The sequence below is a fragment of the Penaeus chinensis genome, chromosome 11 (assembly GCF_019202785.1).
Source record: "Penaeus chinensis breed Huanghai No. 1 chromosome 11, ASM1920278v2, whole genome shotgun sequence".
In the NCBI taxonomy this organism is placed as follows: Eukaryota; Metazoa; Arthropoda; class Malacostraca; order Decapoda; family Penaeidae; genus Penaeus; species Penaeus chinensis.
The window spans coordinates 14,313,086-14,336,002 of NC_061829.1; the positions used below are offsets into that span (position 1 = coordinate 14,313,086).

The 22,917-nt window shown below is 36.2% G+C and overlaps 1 protein-coding gene across 1 annotated transcript; it reads left to right on the forward strand.

Moving 5' to 3' along the window:
- The first annotated feature begins 28 nt into the window (after positions 1-28).
- On the forward strand, positions 29-22,917 carry LOC125030762 (DNA-directed RNA polymerase I subunit RPA1-like). Its single transcript, XM_047621025.1, has 29 exons — positions 29-122; positions 2,962-3,135; positions 3,346-3,525; positions 3,715-3,839; positions 6,996-7,113; positions 7,784-8,283; positions 8,545-8,745; positions 8,942-9,166; positions 9,289-9,480; positions 11,582-12,277; positions 12,414-12,587; positions 12,760-12,918; positions 13,149-13,306; positions 13,483-13,564; positions 13,753-13,953; positions 14,084-14,212; positions 14,396-14,563; positions 15,362-15,546; positions 15,810-16,053; positions 16,203-16,281; positions 16,405-16,547; positions 16,748-16,968; positions 18,082-18,229; positions 18,337-18,480; positions 20,247-20,402; positions 21,150-21,314; positions 21,544-21,690; positions 22,181-22,337; positions 22,502-22,917. Exons 2-29 carry the CDS (start codon positions 2,970-2,972, stop codon positions 22,600-22,602), a joined length of 5,364 nt encoding a protein of 1,787 aa, XP_047476981.1. The 5' UTR covers positions 29-122; positions 2,962-2,969; the 3' UTR covers positions 22,603-22,917.

Here is a 22,917-nt window from a genome sequence, read left to right on the forward strand (position 1 = left end):
AATCAAGACAAAAAATTCCCACTCGAACGCAATATTTACATCGTCTCCGTTCACGTTGAAGCAAGATCGGATCCACGTGTTTTTAATCAGTTGAAATACTCCTCGCAGTAGGAGTTTTGGAGGTAAGACACAAGCAATTGATGAGTGAGACCGAAAAATGGGCGACGGAAGGCATTAGAATACTGTGTCATCGTTGCGTATCATGTGATTCTGAGTATATATGTTGCTTGTGTCTGTTTTCACTCTCCTGGTGTTTCATTTAATTTCGTGATATAAAAATTGGTCTGTAATGCGTTACATTTGGAGTGCTAGGTATTTAATCGAGGTGATTGCTTGGTATGTTTGTATTTATTCGGTTGATGCTTCACAAAAGGTAGTTATTGCGGGGATAAATTTCTGAGTAACTGAATAATCTTCTTGTTATAGGGTTTAGGCTGTTGTTGTCTATATCCCCTGGATCCTTTCTTTTGGGGGCTTCTTGTCTCTTAAATTATATCTATTAATTCAGGTGTTTGTTGGAAAATCTTTGTGTGTCTCCGTATGCAGTACTTTATTGTCGATGGTTGATCTGTACGTGTAATCAAAAGATCTATGTCAGTATCTTTTATGTTCACTCGTCTCGGCAGTGTAGTAGGATATGATCTATAGTCTCTTCTTGATCCTTGCACCATCTGCAGTAAAGGTCATTTTCCATTTTCATTCTGTGTAGCTGTTTTAGTCTTGTGTATGCGTGTGGTTGTTAGTCTTGCGATGTATGTATCTAGTTTTCTGTCCTTGACTCTGGTTCATGGTTTTTGGATGTTTTCTTTGTTGAGATAATTTTTTGTGTTTAACATTCGTTTTTGGTTTGACTCCCATTGTTTAGTATTTTTTAAATTTGATTTCTTTTATGATACAATTTGGGTCTAGTGGTATGAGCATGGGATTATTTGTTTCGTGGGCTTTCTTTGCATCTATATTTGCAATTTCGCTTCCTTTTATATTTCTATGTGTAGTCCATTGAACCATAACCTTTTGTTTTTGTATGGAGAGAAAGTATACTTGTTTTTGTGTTGAGAGAAAGTATATTTGTTTTTTGTATTTCATATGTGATTTGTTTATAATTTAATGGTTTAAGGTTTTGTATTAGTTATAGTGATGATTGTGAGTCTGTTAATATTACTGAATTAGTTAGAGTGTTGTTTATTGCATAATTCAATCCTTGTTTTATGGCAAATAATTCTGCATGCAGGATTTCTATTTAAGGGGGTAATTTTCAAACAGAAGTTATATTTTGTTCTCGATAAAAATTGCTACTGATTTTGATTTTGGTTCTTTTATCTCTGAGCCATCAGTGAAAATTCAGTTAATGTTACCAAGAGGGATGCACAGAGATAGAAGGAAATAGACGCTGCCATCTTAAAGAGCATAAAAAAGAGTAGGAAGGATAGCAATACAGGTATATCTGCAGCAGCCTCATATTTACCAGGAAATTACGAAAATAACCTCACTGCTCTGAGTCCACAACATCCTCACACAGCCACAGTTCTTAAGTTCCCATGAAGTGTTAATGAAGGGGGATACAGGGTTCTTGCCCCCTTGGCTAGGGAATAAATAGAAGGTAGGAAAGGTTAGGTTTGGATTTTGGGTTCGCATGTTATCCTGGATGTGGGACTCTGGACGGTGCGTCACTCTCGGTAACAAATACAGAAAATTTTATTAAGATTTTTATAGTTGGATGTTTATTAATTCCTGGTATTGTTTTTGAATGATAATTTGGAGTTATATCTAATTTGCTATATATATATGTGTGTGTGTGTGTGTGTGTGTGTGTTTCTGTGTTTCTGTGTTTCTGTGTTTCTGTGTTTCTGTATTTCTGTATTTCTGTGTGTGTGTGTGTGTGTGTGTGTGTGTGTGTGTGTGTGTGTGTGTGTGTGTGTGTGTGTGTGTCTATATCAATATCTATATTTATATTATATATATATATATATATATATATATATATATATATATATATATTACACACATACATATATACATATAAACATATATGCGTATATATGTATATATGTATATATGTATATATGTATATACGTATATACGTATATACGTATATACGTATATACGTATATACGTATATACGTATATACGTTTATACGTATATACGTATATACATATATACATATATACATATACATATATACATATACATATATATATATATATATATATATATATATATATATATATATATATATGTATGTATGTATATATGTATGTATTTACACATATACATATCTATGTATATAGGTATGTATGTATATGTATGTATTTACACATATACATATCTATGTATATAGGTATGTATGTATATGTATGTATTTACATATATATGTATATATGTATATAGGTATGTATGTATGTATATGTACATGTGTGTGTGTGTGTGTGTGTGTGTGTGTGTGTGTGTGTGTTGTGTGTGTGTGTGTGTGTGTTGTGTGTGTGTGTGTGTGTGTGTGTGTGTTGTATGTGTGTGTGTGTGTGTGTGTGTGTGTGTGTGTTGTGTGTTGTGTGTGTGTGTGTGTGTGTGTGTGTGTGTGTGTGTGTGTGTGTGTGTGTGTGTGTGTGTGTGTGTGTGTGTGTGTGTGTGTGTGTGTGTGTGTGTGTGTGTGTGTGTGTGTGTGTGTGTGTGTGTGTGTGTGTGTGTGTGTGTGTGTGTGTGTGTGTGTTGTGTGTGTGTGTGTGTGTGTGTGTTGTGTGTGTGTGTGTGTGTTGTGTGTGTGTGTGTGTGTGTGTGTGTGTGTGTGTGTGTGTTGTGTGTGTGTGGGGTATGTGTATATGTATGTATATGTAAATGTCTATTTTCTCTCTTTAATGTCAGTAGTGTCAACATCCAATAATAGAATAGACATGTTTTATACTTATCCATACATGTCTACATGAAAATTAAGCCTATATAATTTTTTTTATTCTTTTTGTCAGAATGCATCATGGGCAGCTATGGGCAGTTGAGCTATACCTATGTGGAAGACATTAACTTCCGTGTCTACACAGATGAGGAAATCAGGAAGATATCTGTCTTACGGATCACTAATGACTTGTCCATTAATGAGCTGGGACACTTCTCGCCCGATGGCTTGTATGACCTGCGCATGGGTAAGGAATGTTCCAAAACTACTTTTTGTTTGTTTTTTATTCTCATCATCCTCTACTTGTATCTCATCTTTTTTGCCTCCCTTTGCAGTGTATTACTTATTAGCATAAAACATTTTGAATACTTTGACTTTACTCCCCTTTATCATACACACCTGTGTACGCATTGCCAACCCCAAGTTCTGTTATTGTCACCTCCCTTTCCAATTCCAGGCCCTATGTCTGTGCGTGAACGAGACCAGTGTCAGACATGTAGACAAGAGAGCAACCGCTGCCAGGGCCATTGCGGACACATCGACTTGCCTCTGCCACTCTACAATCCCTTCTTCTATGATGTCTTAAAGAAAATTGTGGGGAGAATATGCTGGACCTGCTTCAGATACCAAGCAAAGCGTAAGTTGTCATAAGCCATACCTAGGATGCCATGATCCTTTGCCTCTCATTTCTCTCAGGTATAACTGCAGACTAAAGTATTATATTATCTTGGGGAAAAAATGCAAATAATCCTTTTCTTGAATTGCACACCTGTCAACAAAACCCTCATCAGCTCATTTGATAATGGTAAAACCTTATCCTTTGCAGCACATCAAGCAGTGCTGTTGGTGAACCAGGTTCAGTTGCTAAAGGAAGGCTATGGGCAAGAGGCTCTAGAAATGGAAGAAATTGCCTCCAGAATCATCTCAGGAGAAGGTGGAGAGGCTGATGAGGTATGTGCTTATGATGTCATTTGTAAATATTTTCAAAGGTTAAGAAGTAAGTTTTTTTTTTTAGTTTTCTACACCCGTTACCAAGGGGTTAATGTGTTCATCCCTTTCATACAAAGAGATAATTCTCTCTCTCTCTCTCTCTCTCTCTCTCTCTCTCTCTCTCTCTCTCTCTCTCTCTCTCTCTATGTCTGTCTGTCTGTCTATCTTTGTCTCTCTGTGTCTGTCTGTCTCTGTCTCTCTGTGTCTGTCTTTCTCTGTCTTTCTGTGTCTGTCTTTCTCTGTCTCTCTGTGTCTGTCTTTCTCTGTCTCTGTGTCTGTCTTTCTCTGTGTCTGTCTGTCTCTGTCTCTCTATGTCTGTCTGTCTCTGTCTCTCTGTGTTTGTCTGTCCCCCTCTCTCTCTCTCTCTCTCTCTCTCTCTCTCTCTCTCTCTCTCTCTCTCTCTCTCTCTCTCTCTCTCTCTCTCTCTCTCTCTCTCTCTCTCTCTCTCTCTCTCTCTCTCTCTCTCTCTCTCTCTCTCTCATTATTTCTATGTCTCTCTCTCTTTCTCTTGTGAAAGGGTCCATGTATTGAGTTTTGCTTTAAAATCAATTAAAAGTGTTTTACAAATTCATTGGTTGAGGCCACACACACACACACACACACACACACACACACACACACACACACACACACACACACACACACACACACACACACACACACACACACACACACACACACACACACACACACACACACACACACACACACACACACACACACACACACACACACACACACACACACACACACACACACACACACACACACACACACACACACACACACACACACACACACACACACACACACACACACACACACACACACACACACACACACACACACACATGTACATATTTGATACAGATGTCCTTCTTACCAAAGAGTATGAATGAACTACATCATCTCATGCATGGCCATAGGCCTGTGTAGCAGCAATAGTAATTGTTTGTCATGCACAAGATTTGAAGCATGAGCTGGTTAACCTGCTGCTGACAGGGCAAGGATTCAGTGTCTGGCACTCCTTCCTGAGGAAGTTTCATCATGCTCAGGCTGCTGGTTTATGGGGAATGGTTACAATCATTTTTGCCTTATGTTCAAGTCCAGAGGTTTTTTGTAGCCTTAACATGTCTTAAGAAGGACATTATTTACTTGCATTGTAGTAAATAGTCCATATTACTACATGCATGTACCAGTTGACTGTATAGTGGTGCATTGCTTAGTCAAGGAGCATTCTGAAGCCCATGGTACTCTTTGAAGCAAGGAGATGCACATAGGGAGACATTACATGCCCTGTACATCAGACGTGTCTCCCTTCTGTGCTGATCTTGCTTCCAGCAGTAAGTGCACCTCCTCCACCTATGTAAGGGTGTGTCCTCTGGCATATGTAAGTCAGCATGAGTATCAGTAGAAGCAACAAGGAATGGAGGAGCTGGGCCATGAGCTGGATGATTCCACTTCCTACCTCTTTCTTCTCCTTGCTGCAGGAGCCCTTGCACAAGCTCTAGCTTGAACTCTGCTTTTGCCATTTTCCCTCCAAGTAACTTGTGTACTGCAAGGGAATTTACAATTGTCATATTTAGAAGGTAGAAAAGATTTGTTTAAGCCATTTCAAACTCTTCTTGGATGCTGGATACAACTGTGCTATCTGGTCACTCAGGTCTACACCCTTCATCCCAAAATTGTAGTCTACTACAACTTTAGGTTTAATTTGCACTATTCCCTTGTGCATCTGTGGCAGGGTGACCATTTCACTGGTGTGTGTTGTGGACAACATTGTCACTGGCTTCTTGTCCATCCACTGCAGTGCCATCATACCTGTTGAAGTGCTGCGACTATCAACACTGCCTTTCTCCTTCACCTGTAAATCTGTTGGCATGTACTTCCTGTTACAGCATACTGTTCCAACAGCATTTGTCTTCCTGGCCTGTAAATATTGAAAAAGCATAGAAGAATACCAGTTGTCAGTGGTGAGCTTGTAGCCTTCGAGAGCAAACCATGGAAAGCTGTTGAGACATGATATGAAAGATCAAAGGTTAGGCTTGGTAAGTGACTACCTTGGCTTGTGTCAAGGTTGTCATTTTATGTTTTGATAGCCAGTGAACTCACCCTACGTGCCCCAGCAGATCACATGATATGACATGACCTAAATGCATCACATGATGTTACAGAACTCTTGGTTGTTTCTCCACTTGCTCATTTTCTCAGGCACCTCTACTTTACACATGAAGAATTCCAAGCATGACCAGTCAGTTCTATGTGACCTAAATCAGGTCTACATTTTCACTACCTGTTTTCAAGAAATCAAACAATAATTGGTTTTGCCTTTTTTCCATGCCTTTTTTCTCCTTTTCTTTTCTTTCCTTTTTCTTTTTTTCTTTACAAATAACTTGAGACATGGGCATTCATAGTTTCAAATTATCTATTTCCCTGACATGGCACTAAAGCATTATACTGCAAGGTACTGAGCAGTACCACACCCCCCAATCCCCACCCTATTTCCCATATCGATAGTATTTTCATGATTATACTTAAAAAACTATCCTAATTTTGGGGTTATACAGTAACAATAAGACTGTTGGTGACTTGCTGTTCCACTTGTACTGCTACTGATAACATTTCAAGCTACATTCTTAATAATAATAATAATGATAATAATAAAACAAATAAAAAATAGTAATTAAATGTGTATTACATTAATAATAAGTATGATGAAGATAATGAGCATAATGATATTGATCACAATACTGATAATGATAATGCTGCAAGGTATCCATCGATTTGAGAAAGTACATTATAGGTTGGTGGCTGATTCGAGGATTATGCAATCCTGTCCATATTCAACCATTTAATTTGTATGATAGATGTATTTTCCAGAACATCACCCATCTTTAGGGATTTAGAAGGAAATTGCCTTATCTGAGAAAGACAATATCTGTAATTGAGAAGTCTTGTGAGCATGTACGTGGATGTTTTTCCCGGTGATGTATTTCAAGCAAGTATAATTATATAGCTATCAAAACCACTGTTTTTGTTTTGTATTTCCCCCCCTGCACTAAAACATTTTAGTTGCATTTCATTCTCTTCTTAATTTTTTATTTTTTTTTTCCTCAGGTAAAAGTGGGTCTGGATGACAAGGATATAAAAGGAAGTGAAAAGGGATATCCACACATGGTAATGATGAGGAAACTTGACAAAGAACTAAGCAATTTTTACAAAAAGGTTATTGCAGGTAAGAAGATTTAATATTAGTACAAGGATATATATATATAGATAGATAGATAGATATAGATATGTATATATAGATACATATATATAATGTTCATGCATCATATAAATATATATATATATATATATATATATATATATATATATATATATATATATATATGTACATGTATAATAAATAAATAAATAAATATATAGATATATATATAGATAGATAGAAAGATATATATATAGATATATATCTGTATATCTATCTATATATATATTTATGTCTATATCTATCTATATTTATCTATCTATCTATATATATATATATATATATATATATATGTGTGTGTATGTATGTATGTATGTATGTATGTATGTATGTATGTACATCTATATCCACACACACACACACACACACACACACACACACACACACACACACACACACACACACACACACACACACACACACACACACACACACACACACACACACACACCACACAACACACAACACACACACACACACACACTCTTATATTTCATGTTATTTTTTTTGCAGTGATATATAAATCAGTATTCAGTTTAACAATTCACACATTTCAGGGAGAGGGCACTGTCTTCCTCTGTTGCCCACCCCTGGCTCTATTGGTATATATAACAGCACAGTAACACTTTTGCCACAGGTGGGACGTGCAGCTCTGACACATCAACATCAAATGTGAAGGCCGTCCACCAGCAAGTCACAAGGCACTTCTATAACGAAAGTCAGCCCAAGCTTTCGTGCCACTTCTGTCGCACCAGGAGACTGCGGTTGACACTTCAGAATTCCAGGTTCATGGTGGTCAACAAGTCAGCCACAACTATAAAAAATCAGAATTTGAAAGAGAAGAAAGCAGCCACACCTCAAAAACCCAAGGCTAAGGCAAAGGCCAAGCCAAAGTGGAAGGAGAGTGTTTTTTCCGATGAAGATGAGTCCGATGGATATGATGATGCTGAGGATAAAAATGTTGATATGGAAGAGGCCAGCCCAGAGAAAGTTAAGGAGGAGGAGGAAGAGAGTTTAGAAAAGAATGCAGAGGGAAATGATGATGACGACACAGAGCCAAAGGAGGAAGAGGAAACTATGAAAGATTCCAGTTCGAGTATTGTGTCAGACGCGCAGTCTTACGTGACACCTGAGCAGGTAATGATTAGTTTTGCTTATTAAGCCAGTCAAGTAAATTTAAAATAGAAATTTGTTGCTTTTTAAAAATTCCTTAGGTTACAAATTATTTGATTTTCAATTTGATATTTATTATTCCACCATTTTTACAAGTTTGCTTCTATGTGTAGGCATTTACTTCTTCTGTATCTATTGTTATAATTCAGAAATAATTTTCTTCTATCATATACTAATGTAATCATTAAAGAAGCAACAATCATTAGTGCATATTCTGCTTTCCAGGTACGAAATGCTCTACGAAAAGTTTGGCTCAAAGACAACGAGTTACTGAAGCACCTGTATCCCATTCTGGGCTGTTCAGAATGGGAATACCCCACAGACATGTTCTTTTTGCACACACTGCTTGTGATTCCTCCAAGATACCGCCCCTGTGACTTCCAGAATGGGATGACGGTGGAACATGAAACAAGCACTCTCCTGAAGGTATGACATTGCTTGCTTCTGCCACATTTTGTTTTATGGATCTGGTGCTGTAGTATGTGACAAGAAAATGTATCAGATTTCTCAGACTTGATACATTCTTTGGTTTTGATATTATATAGAATCTTTTTGTATTATTTAATATCATTAATATTAATATAATACCTGAATTCAATGTTTGGCATTTTTCTTTTTGCAGAGTGTTGTAAAGCTGTCAAAGTGCCTCACTTTCCTTATGTCTCTAGTGAATGGCACCTTAAAGGAGATTCCTGAAACTCTCAACTACATTATCTCTGAGATTCCTGGAAAGAATCCCCTTGAGAAGAGTCAGACTGTATGGTTCCAAATGCAAGGGAATGTAGACAACATCTTTGATGCCGATCTCAATCGCCTGGCCAGGACCACAACCAAGGGGATTAGACAGGTAGATGTTTGCAAAGAAGGAGTTTTAGAAGTTAAGAAGTCCATGGCCTTGAGGGATTTGAGTAATTTTGTTTCCCTGGGAAATTTAGGTATTTTTATAATACTTTTTTTTAAATTTTCCAGGTGATTGAGAAAAAGAATGGCCTTTTCCGACGGAACCTGATGGGCAAACGTGTCAATTACTCAGCAAGATCAGTGGCTGCCCCTGATCCTCTCCTTGCTGTAGATGAAGTGGGTGTACCCATGGATTTTGCTATCCGACTCTCGTACCCAGTGCCTGTAACACAGTGGAATGTGGAGGAACTGAGGCAGCTGGTAAGTATCTTCATCATATGCTCATTTAATTTTTCCATTACATAGATTTGTGTGAAAGTTTTAGTTATTTGTTCTCAAAAAGGTTTGCCATTTCTGTATCAGCTAACCCATCAGTGGTAGGTGACATAAAATTTCAGAATTAGGGACGTCGCATCATTATAATTGCTAGGTAGCATGATATATGAGGACATCATGATGTAAGGGTGGAATTTTTGAAAGATGAGTGTAGTTTAATTAAAAGTTGGTTGGCATAAGGTAGGCTACATCCAGTTATAAAGTCTTTGAGATATATATATGACATGATGCATTTAAGTTGTGAATACATGCATACTTTATTTTAACTAACGAAATGGGACATCAGTCCAATATTGCCAATTGACTATAGTTACTGACATTGTGTAGTAGCAAATATCATCATTTACAATTTTAAAAAAGGCCATTTATACAGTACTCTAATATTAATCATGCACATTACCTAGTTTGACAGTGTAAAATGCCCATATTTCTTCTGGTTTTTATTTTTTTATGCCATGTTCCTCACACACACCCTCTATGATCAGCTCAAGCTTTTGTGCGTCTGTTAAAATGGTAATAGAAAATGATGAATACTAAATAACTCAACACACTTACACATAAGAAAAAAAGTATGGAAGGACCATGAAGCAACATGCAATCCATGTAATACACTTATATTCTGCCAAAAAGCGAATGGCTTGTGATGCATTGGCTTGTGTCCAGTGTTGCCTCAACTTTGTCCACAACTTGCATGACTTAAAGACTGAGTCAGCTGTTTCAGATTTTGCCTATTGCTTCCAATATCCATTAAAGGGAGGCCCGTAAAACCAGTCCGTTTTGAGCTTCTGCATTTTTTCTTTCTTTCTTTCTTTTTTTCTTTTTTTCTTTTTTTCTCTTTATTGAGTGACAAGGTGTGATCTGATTGGCCAGGTCTGTTTTTTTATATACATATATATTTATAACTAAAAAGACCCATTTGAAATTGGCTCAAAATTGTCAACACTGGACAAAATCCAAGACAACTCCAACTAAAGTGTTATAGATAGAAAAAAACTTGTTTAATGTTTTTTTTAAGCAATTATTGGCAAGACAATCAGAATGACTGATTTCAGTTGGTTAAACAAAAATTGTAAAAGAACCCATTTCGAATGAAGCTCTTGTTATTTTTTATGAAAGAATCAAATATTCCTGTCTGAAACATTTCTAAATTAGAAAAAAATAGTAACAATAGTATAGAGAGAAAAAGAGAGATCCTTTTTTTTCTTTCTTGATAAATAAGTAAAATACAGTATGTGAGGGAATTAAGGAATGGATCATTGTCCAGGTGTTAAGGTTCCTTTTTTCTTATTATTTTTATTTATTTATTTATTTATTAAGCACATACCATGTACTTTTATTCTTTTTCTTTTTTTTCTTTTTTCTTTTTTTTCTTTTTTTCATTTAGTGTAAAGTAGGCTTCTTGCTTATTTATCTAAAGTCTAAAAATATACCAATGACTTTTTTTTTTTTTTTCCCATTGGATCAGAATTAAAGGCACTGGACTACCAAAGGGCAGAATGAAGCCAAACCTAGGTATTGGTATCATAATTTACACTTTTAATGACATGTACTTCATATTCAGTACACATACTGACCAGTGCCTTAAGCTAAAACATGTTATCAGGAGGTCTTGATGCAGAGTATATATTGTGTGTAAATGTACCCATAACTTACATGTAGAAAGAGAAATATCTAGGATTTTTTTCATAATGAATCATTGTGATTTTTAAATGTATTAACATTGGTAGAAAAATGCTCTTTAGACATGTATATCTATATGTAATGTCATTATCAAGTGTCTTGTGTATATTTGCAACATGCTTGAAGTCCATGTAGGTGTATGTAGCACAAACTGCTGAAAGCACCAATCCACCCCATAGTGCTAATACTCCTGTTACACCAAGCTATAATGAAAGTTAAGAGTCAGACAATTACATGGTAGTTTCCTCACTGATGTACAAATACAGCAGACTACCGGACTCCAAATACCCTGCCCCTTGGAGCCCCCAAGATTTTCTACAGATTTTCTTTTCTTATTCTTCTTTAGGTAATAAATGGAGCATATGAGTACCCCGGAGCGTTGATGGTTGAGGATGAAGAGGGCAGTAAGAAGCGTCTCACAACACTGGATAAGAACCAGCGTATTGCCATAGCTAAGCAGTTACTCACCCCAAAAGAATCACATGTAAGAAGAGTTAATGCTACCAAAATTGTCTACAGGCACTTGCAAAATGGTGATTTAGTTCTCATGAACCGTCAGCCAACCTTACATAGGCCAAGTATACAAGCTCACAGATCGAGAATTATGCCAAAGGACCGTGTGTTGCGTATGCCTTATGCCAATTGCAAAGCCTACAATGCTGATTTTGACGGGGATGAACTCAACATGCACTTCCCTCAAAATGAGCTGGCACGCAGTGAGTCCCACCACCTCATCACAACCAAAAACCAGTACCTCACTCCCAAGGACGGCTCTCCTCTGGCAGGTCTCATCCAGGACTGCGTTGTGTCTAGTGTAATGTTGACCATGCGTGGGACATTCTTCAGCAAGGAGGACTACCAACAGTTACTCTACTCAGCACTTGCTGAAGAGACCAGGAAGATCGAAATCCTCCCGCCGGCTATTTTGAAGCCAAAAATGCTGTGGTCTGGAAAGCAGGTCATTTCCAGCCTTCTTCATAACATCATCCCTAAGACAAAGGCCAGACCTTCTTTTAGCTTCAGAACTTCAGTCAAAGTGGATGTAAGTGGAAAGAGAGTATTTGATTTCTAAAAGCATATCTTTTTAAGTTTTGATAATTTTACTTTTAGGTCTATACTTGCTGAATCTGTATTGAGATTTTTAATTATTTTCTTTCTCTTCCTCCTCTACTGGACAGTTGTGGCAAACAGATGAACCCAGAACATGGAAAGCAGGTGGGAAGCCAGAGAAAAGGAAAGAGTGCATGACAGAATCAGATTTTGTCATGCGAGATGGTGAACTCTTGGCTGGAGTGATAGACAAGAGTGCCATAGGATCTACTAGCCACGGCTTGGTTCACGTTTGTTATGATGTAAGTCAATATCTAGATGAGGGTGTGTTTCTTTTGTATAGGGTTATTTCTAAAGATAAGAAGGTAAACAGCCAGATAGTTTAAACAAGATGTCCTGATGTTCTTGAAAACATATGTAGACTCCTGTCACTATCTGTTAATTAGTTGAATTTTTTATTTTTTTATTCTTCAGCTTTATGGTGGGTCAGTTGCAACGAGAGTACTAACAGCCATCAACAGGCTGTGTGTGTACTACTTACAGTGGTCAGGTCACACCATTAGCGTAAAGGAGTTTGTCACATCAAAAGGTCTCAGCAAGAAGCGAAGGGAAAATCTAGCAGAATTGGTCAAGGTAAAAGCACTGAATGACTTTCAGATATGTTTTAAAACTTTTCTTCCAAAGATATTTTCCTAATAATTGATTCATGTCCAAATACTTGAAGGAAAGAGGTTGATCCAGGAACTTGATACAAAAGAAAAAAAAAATCAAACTGGAAAAGTCTTTGGAGTTTTAATTACATTAACAAAACAAACTTTTTTTTATATACCCAGTTCATTCAACTTTTATGAACAATATTGCAGAAAGCCCCAAGCAAAGTGAGTCAGAGGCTTCATATCACAGAGAACGATTTTAGAGATTACTTTGAAAATTCACACATGTCTGGGAATGAAAAGGATATGGCTGCCATTGATGCAGCTTACACAGCTGCCCTGGGTCCCACCACCTCAGAGATCACAGCGTGAGTTCTTTGTGATTTATGTAAAATTTTATGTGTTGTGTCTTCATTTTATAGGTATTATATACAGATGTGTGTAGCAGTGTGGAAGGTCTGTCTTGCTAGCACATTATGTTCAGAAGTACATGTTCCTGCATAATTAAAAGTGATACAGCATTATTCAAACTTTCTTATTACAGAGAAAACGAGAGAGGACTTCTCCGTTGCAGCCTTGACAACCACATGAGAATGATGGTGGACACCGGTGCAAAAGGTTCAAAGGTAAAAGGACCTTGAGCTTGACCTGATCATTCTTTTAGGAAAACATTGTGGTCAAGAAATATATTATATATGGAAAGAAGATCTTTTGAATTGATTCATTATTAGCAACTAATAATTTGTCATGTGGAAGAATGTAAGGTAGATTCAGAGTGGGAAAGATTTAAATATCTCTTTCTTTACCCCCAAAGGTTAACATGAACCAGATGGCTTCACTCTTTGGATCTGTGGCCATTGACGGCAAGAGAATGCCCATAAGCATTACAGGGAAGTTTTTGCCATCATTCAAACCTTATGAAGCCAATCCACGCGCTGGAGGTTATATCCCCCATCGCTTCATGACAGGGATGGATCCTGAAGCATATTTCTACTTGTGTATTGTAGGCCGTGATGTAAGTGCATTATTAGTTATTAGTTCGATTCTTGTGTCAGAATTGATATATCAGCAATTACTGCATCTCTGTGGTGCACGAGAGTTGCCAGAAAAGTCTTATAACTTATGCATTAATGATTTTTCCCCAGAGTTTACAACATACAGCTGTAAAGACAGCCAACAGTGGTTATTTACAGCGATGTCTTATCAAGCATTTGGAGGGGATACAGGTCAAATATGACATGACCGTGAGAAATAGTGATGGACTTGTATTACAGGTAATGCTTTGATTCCTCTTCTTGTAGTTTAAATTACAAGTGGTTAAATAGTCAGTAAATGTCATATATTTTAAAATGTCTAAAGTCAGTTTCATGTGCAAGTGGAAACCCAAAAAATAACAAGGATTTTGCATAATAAAGATTGAGTAATTGCCTCACCCCAGTATTCTATTTCCCCCACAGTTCAATTACGGAGAAGATGGACAGGATGTGACAAAGGTTCCCTTCCTGAAAAGTAGCACCACCATGAATGTGTTGGTAGAGAATTACAGTCGACTTTTAGAAGACCGCTCACTTACCATTGCCAAGTCTGTAGGGGACAAAGAAGAAGTAGACCACTACACAAAGAAGGTATAGGAAAATATGGTGTTTTCTCAGTGAAGCTTAGTTATGCAAAAGTTCTCTGCTAATATTTTTTTGATTGAGAGGGGTTGTAGAAGTGTGTGAGTGAGAGTGTGTATTTGTTTGTTTGCATGCACCTGGAGGGACTGCTGTGTTTCTTTAGGTATTGGTGTCAGTGTCTCCCAAAATTTCCTCTTATTAATTGGCAAAAATTAATATTCAGAAGATTGGAGGTCCTCTTATTTTCAATCTTAATAGTAGGAGCATAGGTCCTTACATCTTCTCATGTGGATATGTTATAGTTTTACTACTACAACGTGTAAGCATGTTATCTGACCCTGAGGATATGCATGATGTACAACAAAAGAATTTGAGTAACATGCAAAGCAAGGGTTGTTAGTAAGGAACTTGTTGCATCAAAAAATTAGAACTAAGGGAATATTACTGTGGTTGGAAGGGCAGCATATGCAATATTAATGCAATGTACAGTGAGCATTTACATTTTAGGAATACACAGAGCTTCAGAGTATAAAAAATATTTATATATTCCTTATTTCTTATTTCATTTAAATATTAAAATGTACATTCACATTGCAGTCATGCAGCTGTGTGATATTGTCATCTAACATACACAAAGGTTGGGGTTGAACATAGGCCTAACAGCCCTTTATTAACAAATCAAAATTGATAATTAACTAGTTGTTTTCTCTCATTTTTTATGCACTAAACCATGTGACATTTACTTTAAATTAGTATTCTTTTCAGTACATATTTATAATATGATATTTTTCCCTCTGCCCTATGTAGCTAAAGAAATGGCGTAAGAAGTATGGCAAGGAGGGTAGCGGTCGGCGTTCTGGGTTCCTCAAGTTCTGCAAAAAGATGTCAAAGACGATAGAAGCCCCCGGGTACTGCAATGATACAGGCCGTCCTAATTCATATAAAGTACTTCAGGAAATGTGGGCTGAGCTGCCAGAAGAGGAGAAATTAAAGTAGGCTCACTTTTCATTTTGATTTGTAAATAGATTCAAAATATTAGAGTCCTGGTGAAATATGCCTGATATTGCATGCAACAGGATTTGCAGTATTGAGCTTTTGCACCTGAAATTTTGTGCTGAACAGTGGAGGAAGTAGTGACAAAACATGACCTAAACAGTTTTTGTGTTTTTTTCTGTTATATGATGTGAGAAAGTTAGTATAAAATATCCAGGAGAATGTAGCATAAGAAACTGATTTATTATTATTATTATATTAGGTATGAGAAAGTTGGTGCACATTGCCCGGACCCAGTGAATTCAGTATTTTCTGGTGCAGCCAATCTTGGTGTTGTATCAGAAGCTTTGGAACAGCTCATTGATGATTACTATGAAAACCACTATTCAAAGAAACCCACTCAGGAGCAAAAGCTAACATATGAGGAGGTGGCAACAACAGTTCACATGAAGGCTTTAACATCAAAGGTTGATCCTGGTGAGGCAGTTGGTGCGCTGTGTGCTCAGGTAAAGTTGAAATTACTATCGTCACAGTAATTAGCTAATATTTTATTTTAAATCTTTAGATTGCAATTTTTACATTTACTTTTATTGTTGGTGTGTCCCTAACAATGATATGCATATCACAATCAATCAGCAATATCATACTCTTTCAGGCCATTGGTGAACCACTGACTCAGATGACACTCAACACTTTCCATTTTGCCGGAAGGGATGAGCTTAACGTTACTCTTGGTTAGTACACTTTACAGTCTTGGAAGAAGTACTGTTGATATATGGTGCAATAAGAGTAGCTTTGAGAAGAATGTTTAAACTTTTCCACACCTTTCCCTACTAAATGTTACCTGCCGTTTCCAGGTGTGCCTCGGATGGTGGAAATCTTGCGAACTGCTGGGAAAAACATCTCGACACCAATCATGGAAGTACCTTTCCATAAGAGTGTCACAAAGGCCTATGCAACTGCCCTGCAGATTAAGCTCACTGAAGTCCCATTAGCTAAAGTAAGTAAAATGTTTGCAGTTGATCTATAGCATTACTTATTTTATGAAGTGATGCCCGTTCTGAAGGGCTTGAAACATAAATTTCTCATGTGTTCAAAATATAATTGGCATTCTAATTTTTCTTTTGTTTTTATAAAGCTCAAATAAAAAGAAAGGTAATTTATGTCACTGTAAGAAGCAACCCCAATTTTATTAATCAGGTTCTACATGGACTAGATGTCAGTGTACAGCTGGAAAGGGATGGAAAGAACAGAATTCATCGCTCAACGAAGGTGAAATTCACCTTCCTCCCTCACAAGCAGTACAAACACGTGTGTGCTGTGAATCCCTCCCGAGTGCTACAGTACATGGAGCGTCAGTTCATTCCAAAAATAATGACGAAAGAAATTCATAGATCATTTATGAAAAAGAAATCAGCATGGTGAGTTTTACCAGAATTGCTGTAGATGTTTATTACCATTTACATAGATTTACAGTACATAGGGTATACATTGTGTAATATATATATATATATATATATATATATATATATATATATATATATATATATATATATATATATATATATATACATATATATACATATATATACATATATATACATATATATACATATATATACATACACACACACACATATATATATATATACTCATGTAGATATGTACGTTTGTGTGTGTGTGTGTGTGTCTGTGTGTGTGTGTGTGTGTGTGTGTGTGTGTGTGTGTGTGTGTGTGTGTGTGTGTGTGTGTGTGTGTGTGTGTGTGTGTGTGTGTGTGTGTGTAATGTGTGTGTATAGATATGTATATGTGTGTGTATATGTATTCATATATATATATATATATATATATATATATATATATATATATATATATGTATATGTATATGTATATGTATATATATGTTTATGTGCGTATATATATATATGTATATGTAGATATGTGTATATGTGTATAAATATGTATGTGTATGTATGTGTATGTATGTGTGTGTATGTGTGTGTATATATGTATATATATATATATATATATATATATATATATATATATATATATATATAAAATGCACAGTGTGTGTGTGTGTGTGTGTATGTGTGTGTATGTGTGTGTGTGTGTGTGTGTGTGTGTGTGTGTGTGTGTGTGTGTGTGTGTGTGTGTGTGTGTGTGTGTGTGTGTGTGTGTGTGTGTGTGTGTTTTGATTATATCTTCGTCAAAAATACATGTATTTCTGATGAAGGTATAATTGAAACCAGTCTAATACATCTCTTGTATTGTGAGGATATATATTCTCATTCATACCTTTTCTACATTTGTCAGCATGAATACAGTTCTTGCTGACATATACTGAGTCTAGTTATTTATTATGTATGTTTATTTCTACAGCTGTATTAATTTTTTTTTTTTTTTTTTTTATATATAAATTGACTTGAGATTGGGCTAGGTACACTAGTTTGAAGTTCAAAATGATTCTGGGTTTGTTCGCAGCAATGGTAATTTCTTCATACAATGGAAACTAATCCTATTTCCAAAACCAGTTCAACAGCCCTAGATCAAAAAAGAGCGGAGAGAAAAGCACGTGATGAAGAAGACGACGCTGAAGTCAATGAAGAGGGGGATACCAAAGTGATAGAGGAGCAGAAACAAGCGGCAGATGAGAGCTCTGGTGATGAAGATGAAGATGAGGTATGAGACGTTCGTTGTATCCTTGCGGGTTATTAGACTGTAGAACTTATGGACACTAGCTCTCCATTTTATGAGTGTCAAGCATCATATTCTGCTTTCTGTTTCAGCCTGAGGTGGGTGCGGATGACGGCACGTTGGCCTCTCGCAACACAAAAGCAAAGGAGCAAGACTACTCAGAAGACGAGGGGGAGAAGGAAAGCAGAGAGCAATCAGAGAATGAAGAAGAACCCGACAACAATGAAATGTCGGAGGTGAGAGTTAGAAATTTTCCTCTTTTTTTTTTTTTTTCAATCTTTCTATCTTCCTTTTCTCATACCCTGGCCATTGTGATTACTAATATTTAGGAAAAATAAAGTACTAAGATTATGTGATATTAAGCCCAATTGTGAGTACATGAATTGGAAGTACCATATAAGCCCAGATACACATATGGCAGGTCCCTTCAGGCTAACAAGTAACTATTGGAAGATCACAGGAATGTAGGTTGGGGCAGAGAAGTGATGATTGAGGTTTTATCAGAAAGGGCAAAACTCAAAGGTGAGAGGAGAGTGGTATTATTTACCAGTCAGCATTACCTTCTTCAAGTAAATCATTTTGGTTTTATGTGGAGTTGTGGGAGTAGAAAAGGGTGTGGTATGGTTGGCAAAATGGTAAGATTTATGATAATGGGTAATTCATGGAAATTCAAGCAGAATCACACATGGATTGTTTCTAGTAAGTTTTACCTTTGAGAGGGTAGAGTAGTAGGCATGTAGGGTAGGGTGTAGGTGTGTAAGAATATTAATCAGTAAAATTTACTTGTAGATCATATTGGGTTTGCACCCCTGTATTTCAAAGTCCCCCAGCTATTACTCCTCTCTACCCTTTCCTACACCCCTTCACAAAGATAGTTTACCTGTCAGCCAGAAAGGACACACCATGAACATCCATGAGATGATGTTTCCTATTCACATGCTCAGATCTGTTCAAGCTGATCCTCGTACTAATGTTTATGGTCATCATTTGCAGTACTTGATTACTCAAGGTTCTGAGTATGTATGATTCTCATATTTTGTATACTTTTTTGCCATGGTTATCTCTCCATCTAATTAGCACAACTCCATATATATATATATATATATATATATATATATATATATATATATATATATATATATATATATATATATAAACTTTCAGTAACATATTTGGAAATTTTCTTTCATTACCAAGGCCAAATGTAGGGTGAGTTAAATCTTTGGAGTTATCTATTGTTTATTTTCAATGGCTGTTTGTAACCCCCATAAAGAAAGGCCACTTATCTAATATAATGTACTTATGAGGTTGAGTGAATGAGAGTGAGGGTAAGAGTGTGAGTGTGAGGTGTATTAATGCATGTATGTGTATGAGCATATTCATTAATACTACACCAGCTCATACTCATCATAACCCAAGAAACAAGACATACTTTGGGCTGACTGCAACTTGCAGCTTAAGTTGTAGGAAGTTAATTTTTCAGCAACATTGTGCACCACAAGTATGGCCAGATTTCTAAGAGTCTGCAGATCTCAGGTTAAACCTTTCTCGTGCATACAGATTTTTATCCTCCACTTTTTCTAACCTTTATAGTATCCAAAAATGGGAATAAGATCCATTTGGTGAAACTAAAATATGTTTTACTCCTCATTTCCTGAGAGTTGTGACTTAGACATTAATACCACAAATGTATGGCCTATATGATACTAAACAAAATCAGGTAATTTCTTTTGCATCATAATCTTCAGGCAATTTACACACTACTTCTGCGGTTTCTTGCATAGTTTGTAAATATTGAAAGTAAAGTTTCAGATTTAATGTTGAAAATGCAGTTTATTGAGTATTATTTTTCTTTGAAGTTCCCAAGATATTCAAAATTAGGTATGATACTAAGTAAGAGAAAGAAAGTAAATTTTAAAAAGATGAATGAATAAATGTAAAGAAGTCAACAGCCAGTCTTTGACCACATATATGTTATTAATGTGCAACACTCTCATAACAGGATGAATTAATGCCAGTAAATGTCAAAACTCCCAAGAAGAAAAAGGGTACTGCCATCAGTGAATCTACAGTACGGTTTAGGAAGAGTGCGGTTACAGATGCAGATGCTTGGATAGTCGACTACAGCTTTGACACAGAAGAGGAACTGTGGTGTGAGGTGAGGGGGGGAAGAGGCAAGATTTTGGAAATTTTTTATTATTTGCAAGTCAGAGATTTCATGAACCCAAGGAAAGGCAGTGAAGAGAAATGGTGTTTGTGTGAACTAGTCAAGTGGTTTAGGATTATGTTTAAGTCCAGCTGTGAATGTTCTTTTTAAAAAAAGATAGTAAACAGCTGTTAGTCAATATATAACAGTCATTTCTGTTATAGCCATATTTCTCTGATGTACCTTTTTAATACTATTCTTTATTATCCCTTTAACTGCTGCCTAGGATTCCATATGCTTTCCTCTGTTTGCATCTTGGGTAACACACTAAAGTGGGAGATTCCACATTTGATTGTAAAGATGCTTACAAAGGCAATTTCAAAATGTAGCTTTATGTACAAAATATTCCAAAAGTAATGACTTTTTGTATAAACTGGTTCATGTAACAAGTGTAGAAAAGGTAAGAATGAGAATGAATACCTTCACAGTGCAAGACACTCATCATAGGTGTTCTTTGGTAGAACAAAGAAAATGAGATAGATTCTGTTTTGTTTCAAATAAATAAGGCATTTTGTTTATTTCTTCTTTCTTCCAGTATATTGTATTTATTAATGCCATTGATGCAGTCGAGGGGTTAAGATGTAGCTGTACATTAAGCAGTCTGAGTTGGATAATCTCTGCACCATCTCATTGATTTATACTTTTTCTTAGTTAGGTAGACTTTATAGAGAAACATTCTAATAAGGACCTATTTTCCAGGTTACCATGCTCTTGCCTCTGGCTGGAGGTAACTATGACATCCCATCCATTGTGCGGCAAAAGTCTCAACGCTGCCTAATTCACAGTGTTCCCGGGATTAAGCGTGTTTTTGTTGTGGAGAAGGATGACGGGTTATTGCTGAGAACTGAGGGAGTTAATATATTTGTAAGTATTGACAAAGAAGGATGAAACTCATCGTGTAGCCTTTTCCCTTACATGCACAAAGGTTTTCCTCTCATTTGTATTGTGTGATAATGTAGTAATTATGTAATAAGAGACAAACAAAAAATTAGTTTGAAGAGAACTTTACTTCCATTAGTCTTCAAGAATATATAAGTGAGCAGTTTAGTGTGTATTTCTCTTTCTTTTATTTTTTTTCCTCTTCTTCTTCCAGAAAATGTTTGAATATGAGCATCTCTTAGATGTGAATCGTCTCTACACCAACAATATTCACCAAGTAGCTGAGATGTATGGGATAGAAGCCGCACAGCGTTCAATCATAAGGGAATTGCGGGCTGTACAATCTGCATATGATATCAAGGTTTGTGATGCAGGCTTGTGTAGAATCTGCATGCATGTGATGAAATAGTACATAAAAAAAAAAAAAAAAAAAAAAAAAACACTTCCTAGCTTCTATTACCAGCCCAACAAAGCTTTTCTGTTTATTATTGTAAATTTATGTATACAAGAAATATTAAAGCATAAAGTGTCATATTTTTGTGTATTAAGACTGGACCACCACCAGCAGACCTTTGTTTAAAGATTTCGGAATTAATGTAAGGAGATCTTAAGTACTCATATTTCAAACAGCTGACATTTTATTATTTTTGGATATTATGATAATCCAAGTGTTGCTGGGCACTTTTAGGTACACTATCATGCTTTTTTTTTTGTGTGTGTGTGTGTGTGAGAGAGAATGTGTGTGAGAAAAACTGATGAATGATAGTTTCTAAATTGGATAGAGAATTACAAATTACTAAGAGCTATTCCTCCATTCTGTAAATAGAAATGATGAAACAAACATTTTTCAGGTCGACTTCCGCCACTTAACCCTCCTGGCTGATTACTTTACCTGCGAGGGGGTTTACAAGGCCTGTTCCCGCCAGGCTCTGGCTACGTGCCTTTCTCCACTACAGAAGATGTCTTATGAGACTTGTATAGCTTTTCTCAAATCAGCACTTTTACAAGGCAAGTCATACGTACACTTACAATGTAGATTACAAGCTTTGAATGAACATTTCAGTATTAGTTTCCAGAAGTAAGGTTGATATTTTAAGTTATCTAATTGGAAAAGGTATTGGAAAGGGTAAACAGATATTTAACCTGCTTCCTATTTTTTTTTTTTTTTTCAGGAGAGAAAGACCGAATGCTGTCACCATCAGCAAACATTGCTGTTGGACAACCTGTTAAAGTAGGCACAAATGTTATGCATGTTCTGCCTCTAATTAGATAATGAAATGTATGTATGTAATTGTAATTGAGTCAGCAGAAAATATTTGTAATGTTTAAATCTGTTAAATTATAAAAATATATATATGCTCAAGTACGTTATTCCCCACAATTTTGGATTTTCATGGAATACTAGCATTAATATGATGAAAATCATTAATTACCTAGTGCCTTCCATTAAATGATAAAAGTAATTACCAAATCAAAGAAAATGTCTTTTTTCCAATTCTTGTTATTTGCATATTTCTGGAGATCAGTCCAGCAGATTTTCACTGAAAGCAAATTGTATTTCTTTCCTAATAAAAGTATCAAATACTAA

Excerpts from the sequence above, each read along its gene's own strand:
- LOC125030762 (XM_047621025.1), top strand. The coding sequence starts at position 2,970 with ATGGGCAGCTATGGGCAGTTGAGCTATACCTATGTGGAAGACATTAAC. Across the intron at positions 15,547-15,809 it reads CCAGAAGAGGAGAAATTAAA|GTATGAGAAAGTTGGTGCAC; the intron begins GTAGGCTCACTT and ends TTATTATATTAG. Across the intron at positions 16,054-16,202 it reads TTGGTGCGCTGTGTGCTCAG|GCCATTGGTGAACCACTGAC; the intron begins GTAAAGTTGAAA and ends ATACTCTTTCAG.